Raw genomic sequence first — 7,759 nt, forward strand, 5'->3', positions numbered from 1 at the left:
GGAGGGGGGCGCATAGCAGAACCTGGCCTTGGGGCGGCAGGGATAGTAAATCCGGCCCTGCCAACAGCAATCAAATGTTCACATTCATAAATTGACAATTACTGGACTGTTTTGTGTGATAGTATCTGCACATTTACTATTAGCAGTTCACCAGATAATAAAATCTGCATTTGCTTTTAACAACTACCCAGATAGCAAGGATAACTTGCCAAAAACTTGGTGCAGGGTTAAATTGTAATTCTTGTTAATTTGCTGCACACATTCCTGGCAAGTGGTAGACTTGCAGAACACTTGCAGCACAAGTTCTAGTTGACACTTTTTAAATTTGTAGCAAAATTGCTTGGCAAGCCTACAGCAAGAGTCCTGCAGGTCTTAGCAAGAGTCTGGAGACTTGCGATGCAGACTTGCTGTAATTGTGCAACAAAATTGTGAAGCTTGGCAAGTCTGCAATAGTTTAGCAAGTCATTTTCAAACTTGCAGCACAATTTATTGCTATCTGGGTAGTAATGTTAGGGTAAATTCCTACTTTTTATTTTTTATGCCTTTATTAAACCACTTCTTTGGTAAATAGGTACTCAAACTTACATCAAAGATACAATTTAAATAACATTTTTGTCCATTTCTGTTAAATAAACAAACACATTTATTTTTTTCTAATCAAGGTTTTACAGCTAATTTTTCAAAAAAGGCTTATAATATATTTAGTGATACTTACAATTTGTATATATAGCTTGCCGGAATGGCTTGCCCTTGGAGAAGACAAACGCCACAATTATGCAGTGGATAGTAGTAATCAGCCACAAGGTGGCTGTCTCGTAGCTCTCATGGCTCATGTTCAGATCAAACCCAGTTTGAGTACTTGCTGTTGGATATATGGTGCTGTTAAGGGACATACTGACATTTGAAGTACTGGTATTTCCAAATGTACAAGCTCTGAAAAAGAAGATTCATATACAGTTATACCATTCTCGTTAATTTATAGTGATTTTCTGTTTAGCTATGTGCTCTTTGATACCTATAAACTATAAATACTATGTAGAACTTATGTTGACTCGTGACATATTAGACAAAAAAAAATTTCTGCCACATTTAATTTTACTATACTAAATTTAAACCTGTGAAGGATTATTGCAGTTGTATGAGCCTCTACACTAACCTCTACACTAGGGATGTCCCGATGCCACTTTTTTAAGACCAAGTACAAGTACTGGCCCTCATGTACTTGCCGATACCAATTACCAATACCTTTTTTGGGGGGACCTGTGATTTCTAGTTACGCCCCTGATAACATGATTAGGTTAATCATGATCCATAGTACAGTACAGTCCATAGTACAGTACTATCTGATTGGACAACACATTTTATAGAAACTCTCTATAGCATCACACCTCCAAACAGAATCTAGCAGTTTGGTGGCTCAGAAATATTGCCTTTAAATTTATTCTATTAACAAGCTTTCCTAGTTCAGACAGTATTTGTAAAAGGTTGACAGAGGTGCTATGGGAGTATAGTAATTCATGATGTGGGTATGAAATGCAATCATAGTATATGGCAATAAAATTTTAACATTTTAAACTAATACTCTATATGAAGTACACACTATAGTACACACACTATTAGTTTAAATCATGATCTATAGTACAACTACATATTATGTATGTACTATAGATCATGATTTAAACTGATAGTGTGTGTACTATAGTGTGTACTTCATATAGAGTATTAGTTTAAAATCATGATCCATAGATAGTAACATGATCCATCCGATTCCAAACATGATTTGAACACAGGCCCTTACTTGATGGTGCCTGTGCAATGGAGGTGCCTCACGAGCTCTCGATAGCTTTTTTTCCTCTCATGTGAGGTTGACGTCAGCAGCTCTAAGCGGCAGAGCGGAGGAGTGTCACGTCACTGCTGTGGGCGAAGCTCCAGGTCGCCGGCCAACTACATTACACCCCACCTGGAGCTCCGCCCCCAGCAGTGACGTGACGCTCCTCCAGCCTTCCCAGAGGACCCCAGCCACCACAGAAGGTAAGAAAAAAAAACAGTGCAAGCTTCGGTGCTAGGCATGGGGGCATTTTGACAAGTACAAGTACTTGTCAAAAGGCCCTGTATCGGGCCCGATTCCGATGCTAGCATCGGTATCGGGACATCCCTACTCTACACCATTTTGTGCATTATTTAATCTGTCTGTACTCATCAATTGTTATGCTCGTTTCAGAAATTCTACACCACTGTTTGTTAACTTTTTAACCCATAAACCCCTTTCTAAAAGCTGATGTTCACAATTTTTCCTGTACCTTGACTTGGGAAAATTTTTTGTCTGTATGAAATAGTGTAGAAATGTTTGCAAAAAAAAACCCAAATGGTTTTTTTGCAATTAAAATCGTTTATTGGGTCATTTTGCAATGTAAGCTATGGTTTGTAAAAGCTTTACACAATTGTTGTAAATGTAGTTTATCAGACAGAAGTAATCCTTGATCAGATCAGAAGTGCCGTTTGTGGACTCCAGGGATGCACCGATACCGTTTTTTTTGGTATCGAGTACCGATATTTTTCTTTTGGTACTCGCCGACACCGAATACCAATACCGGAAGTCCCATTAAGGAAGCCAGGCGGCGTGCAATAACTTGCCACCTGGCTTCCTGATTAGCCGGGAAGCCGGGAGGCATGTAAAGACTCGCCAGCCGACTTCTGAATTAGCATGGAAGCCATCTCCTTGCTCCCTCATCACCAGGTGACAAGGGAGCATGAAGCCGGCTTTCTGGCCAATCAGAAATCCAGGGGCAGGTAATGACTCGCTGTTCGTCTTCCTGATTGGCAAACTTAATGACCAATGAGGAAACCGGGCAGCGTGTAATGCTGCCCGGCTTCCTGATACTGGAAGCTCAGGTATCGGGCTAGGCATCAGAGCATTTGGGCGAGTACAAGTACTAGTATCGGTATTGGTGCATCCCTAGTGGAATCCATACTACTAGTTGAGAAGCTCTTACCTACTAGGATGCACAGAATACCATGTTTGTTGCTGGACGACAATAAATCCATAGGCCTGAATGGCTGAAGTGACAATTACATGAATGACTACTGAGAGCAAGAGCGGAGGTGACATAAGCTGTGCTGGAGGCCGGTATGGTGCTAGTTTTGGATATGCATGGTTTAGGCTCACTATAAAAAAATAAAAACAAATATATAAGTATATATATTTAGCAACATAAACAATGATGTAGTAGTTATTAATAACTTGAACTATACTTTAAACTTGCAAAACCGAATATTTTGTGTTTCTTTCCAGCATTGATTATACAATCTTTGGGCTTTTAGGAAACGTTTGCTGTCAAATCATTAGCATTCAGCCAACAATTGTTTTTACATGCAAACTGATTTTGCTTCTGAATTAAATTGTCAGCAGATGGCATCATCTATCCTGTTTTCGGCATGCAGTAACTGTTGTCACTTGATAATGTACATACTATGTTCCAAGGATAGGCAACTGTTCTGGCCCCCATCCCACTTGCACTGCAATATTTAAAATCTGGTTTTAAATGTACTGGAATTATAACTGTCAAAGCAAGGTAATTGCATGTTCCAGTAAATGCCTTCAAAATGAATTATGTAGGCTTACAAAAGTAAGGAAATCAGAATAGTATAGTAAATAGTACTCTATGTATGGTAATGAGATAGAGAAAAAAACTGTATTGTAAGTTATAGGAAAGCCATATCCTTAGCTCTTTGGTCATACTGCATTGACTGAAAGATTTTGTTGTTTGACTCTTGTTAATTCTGGAGCATAAATAGGACTATAGACAGGGTAATACAATGACTGCATACATGGGCAGGTTTGGAGATACACATTTTTCATACTTTCCTTTTCATACCCAAGTGGATAGCAAAGGATAAGTTGTTTGTGCCCCACACATGGACTTCTTACCTCCACTATATCTTCCAATGTATGAGTAGTTAAAAGTTGAATTCCTGACCTTTCTGATCAGGCGAGTAGGGGGAACATCCTTTTGGGTTTTAATTGTTATGTCCCCACTCAGGAGATTTACCTTTATTTCATGCCCTAGTGGCTATTAGAGTATTGCTGTGAATTGCTCTCCTTTTTCCGGAGTGAATTGTTTATATATTTTCCATTGAAAAATCTTCTTGAGGCTGGTGACAACATCAGTCTCCAAAAGAAAAGGATCTTATAAAAAATTGGCTGGAGTTCACCTTAACATCCAAACTATCGCACAATTACTTGGGAACATTTGATATTAACAAGTTAAGCACCTTCTGGTTTTATCTTTTGCAAACTTTTGCTGGCCTCTGAAAATCAGCCACAGATATAGCTTGAGTGGATAAGTAGTCATATGCAAATTAAGAAAGAGTATTGTAATGTGTCTTACTTGTCAAGCAGACTACAATCGTAACAGCCACATCTTGGACAAGAAGCTGGTAGTTTGACAAGATGTTCACTTGCTAAAAAAGAGAAAGAAGTGCTATAGTTATCACTTTTCATATGAGTTATATATTATAAGTATAAATCAATTACAGCCTGAACCCTGATATTTGAGTATGTATAGTAACCTATAGCAAACAATCAGGCTAATGAGAACATGTACAAAGAAATTACCCAGTAGAGTAGCAGTAAACAAACAAACTGGATCATGGCATAAAGAGTCATGTACTTAAAGACACAGAAAGATGTGACCAATGCAGCTCTCCCTTCCCTGTTGACGAAAACACAAGAAATAATTAGTGACTATGACACAATCATTCATACACATTGACATACTGCAAATATATTGGTTAATATTGATGATTGCTATTCATTCCCTAAGATTAAATATGCCCCAGGAGTGTCTCATCAGTGTATCATTATGCGTATTTGGCTGAACTACTTGTGAACATGTATGAAATGACCTTTATAAAAAAAAAAAGTGGTTTTGGTGGTCAAATCTCCCAAACGTGATCTCTTCTCTATGACTAGGTTAATTTACAGAATCTGGTAGAGAACATTGTCTGTTAAATCATGCAAGTAAAGCAAACAACATAGCATACTTGTTGTTGACTTCCCATATCCTGGAGGTTTGTGGATAAAAGCTATGTCTACAGCAGTACATTTCTTTACTTTTAGCTCACACCTAAGCATTCTACCCAAGGGAAGTGAGTTTTACTTGTTAAATGATGATTGGTGGCCCAGTGAACTTTATGTCTGTACTATGAACTAATTTTGAAAAAAATCTGGTGAGTTGCATTTAATCTTTTTTCTACTGCTTTTGAGAAAATAAAGTCCTCCTGATAAAGTCTAAAGTGACAAAACAAGTCAGGAACGAGTCTAAACATGCACCTCAATTCCCAGCCAGCTAGCTAAGGAGTATTCTTTGGATGGCCAAGAGTTAAAGTGGATTAGGCAGTTCACATGTTATTACAGTATCAAAGTGATTTTTAACTAGTGTGACACAGCACTAGAGGATGTGAGTGAATTGTCTTTACACATCGTTTTAAGTAAAGTTTTTAGATTGTATTACTGTGTTGTATTTACTAAGCAAAGTTTATGCCGTTTGACATGGCTATAAGAGGAGTATAAATACTTGAGGTTTACCAGGACTACTAACAAAAGCTGTTTAAACATTTCATCATAAAGAGTTCAATTTACTGTGGTTAGTTCTGTGTGCACAAGGTGTGGGACTCACTTTTGTTTATTGTGGATTGCACAGCGGTGGAGAAAATACATCTCCCTTTGCATGAACATAAAGTTTTGCATTACAATCTTGGTTAAGAATTACAAATAGATAATAATATAGTTAATAATTATAATACAATCATACAACATTCTTATGGGGACTGTTCATGCAACCGTTCGGCTCCACGTGATCCGAACAACCCGCCGCACAAAATGCTCCCTGAGCTACTTTTTTTTACATGGAAAATGTGATCAGCACATTTTCCATGTAGATTTCAATATAAACGCGCTGATCAGCACGTTTCTGAGCGTTTTTAATTGCGTTTCAGCACTGAAACGCGACTAAAAACAGCCAAAAACTTCTTTCAAAAATTGCGTAGAAACCACAGTGAAACGCTTCTGCCCTGGTGTGAATGGGGCCTGAATGAGGCCTAACACTTTACTTTAATACTGCCACACCAATAAAGGCTGCGGAAAGGGGGATTATAAAAAAAATGAAAGAATGCTAAACTGTAAATAAGCGATTTATGTTAAAAATCGTTTTTGCGCTGTGTTGGTGTTGTGATAAAATGATACAGGCATATATTTAATCGCAACACAAGGTATCACAACGCATGGCAATGCTTCACAAAGCTTTGCCATGCGCTGCCACAGTAAAATAATGTTTTTTTACAAAAGAAAAAAATCATGGACTGCAATGCATTCTAACAATGCACTGCAGCGCATGTGCATGGCATACACCACAATATGGTGCATGTGTATGTTATGTGTGTGTGGGGGAGGGGAGGTTTGTGCTTTTTTTTTTTACACATTTTTAATTTATTTTTTATTCGTTTATTTAATTATTATTACTTTTTTTTACTGTTGGGGGGGCTTTGGGGAAATATCTGGGGTCTGAACAGACCCCTAACATTTCCCTTTTGAAATATAAAAAGACATTGAGGACACAGAGTCCTGAATTCCTTTTTCTGCAGCTTCAGCACTCAATGAATAGAGAGCACTCAGTACAGAGGTTTCCCATTCATTCAGAAACTGGTGATAGTAAAATATTTACTATCACCAGTTTCTGAATGGGGAAAAGCCTCTGTAGTGAGTGCTTCTCCCCATTGAGAAATTCATGAATGAACAGGTAGTGATGTAAATCACATCCTATTCATTCATAACTGGGGACACATAGTACTATGTAGGGATGTCCCGATGCCACTTTTTCAGGCCCAAGTACAAGTACAAGTACTTCCCCTCATGTACTTGCCGATACCAATTACAGATACTTTTTCTTAAAGGGACAGGTGACTATCATTTAACAACATTGTATGGTACATAAAGTAAACCTGTCATAAACAAAATACAGGGCCCAATGGTGACCTCTTATTGTTATTTTCCTGGCTTGCATGCTGACCCTATGGCTTTAGTACACTGAATCCCTGATCTGGAACAATATGCAGATTAATAGTGTCAGAAAAAGGTGCACACTTGTTCGGGATCAGTGGCTCAAAGTATTGAACCAAGGAGTTGATGACAGCATGATAGCCAATGAAGTAGAGGTCAACATTGCAAAGTGAACAACCCATTTGCCTTTAGTAAATCAACCTCATAGGGGTCTATTCACGAAGCTGCCAAAGAATCTATCCGTAGCTTCGGCCGATCCTTCGGCTAGCTTCGGTTACGGGAGTCCATCGGTTAATTCGAACCGAGAGCCTGCTGTACGGGCTATTCACAATAGCCCGTACAGCTCCCGATCATGGCCGAGCGGCTCAGCCGAGCCGAATGCAAATGCATCGGCTCGGCTGAAAAAAAAAACGAGCGGCTCAGCCGAGCCGAACGCATATGCATCGGAGCCATGCTGAAAGCTGAAGCTGGCCGAGGGTACCGGTCATTGGCCGGCTGACAGCCTGCTTCTGACAGCTGGGCGGAGCCGTGATCTTACGGCTGACTCCGGCCACTTGCAGTGAGATCAGCGTCCCTGGTTACCTGCTAACAAGGGACACTGATCTCCAAACAGCAAACTCTCCCTGGCACCCCGGGAGTCTCCTGCTCCCGGCCGCCAAGGAGAGAAACAGTGCTGTGTCTTTTTTTCTTTATTCTGACACG

At 39.4% G+C, this 7,759-nt stretch overlaps 2 protein-coding genes across 2 annotated transcripts in view; both read right to left on the reverse strand.

The window, feature by feature from the left end:
• Positions 1-918, reverse strand: part of LOC108795664 (probable cation-transporting ATPase 13A4) — a 4,779-nt gene extending 3,861 nt beyond the window's left edge. Inside the window, exon 1 of the mRNA XM_018566957.1 lies at positions 716-918. Within this exon, the coding sequence (XP_018422459.1) occupies positions 716-893 (178 nt within the window). The 5' untranslated portion in view covers positions 894-918. The remainder of the gene's footprint in view (positions 1-715) is intronic.
• A 2,051-nt stretch (positions 919-2,969) lies between these two features.
• The window catches only part of LOC108795889 (probable cation-transporting ATPase 13A4), a 38,762-nt gene continuing 33,972 nt past the window's right edge, over positions 2,970-7,759 (reverse strand). Inside the window, exons 24-26 of the mRNA XM_018567220.1 lie at positions 4,616-4,712; positions 4,389-4,461; positions 2,970-3,165 (exon numbers count right to left, since the gene is read on the reverse strand). Of these exons, the coding sequence (XP_018422722.1) occupies positions 2,990-3,165; positions 4,389-4,461; positions 4,616-4,712 (346 nt within the window). The 3' untranslated portion in view covers positions 2,970-2,989. The remainder of the gene's footprint in view (positions 3,166-4,388; positions 4,462-4,615; positions 4,713-7,759) is intronic.

The sequence above is a fragment of the Nanorana parkeri genome, unplaced genomic scaffold (assembly GCF_000935625.1).
Source record: "Nanorana parkeri isolate BGI_ZX_2015 unplaced genomic scaffold, ASM93562v1 scaffold29, whole genome shotgun sequence".
Lineage (NCBI taxonomy): Eukaryota > Metazoa > Chordata > Amphibia > Anura > Dicroglossidae > Nanorana > Nanorana parkeri.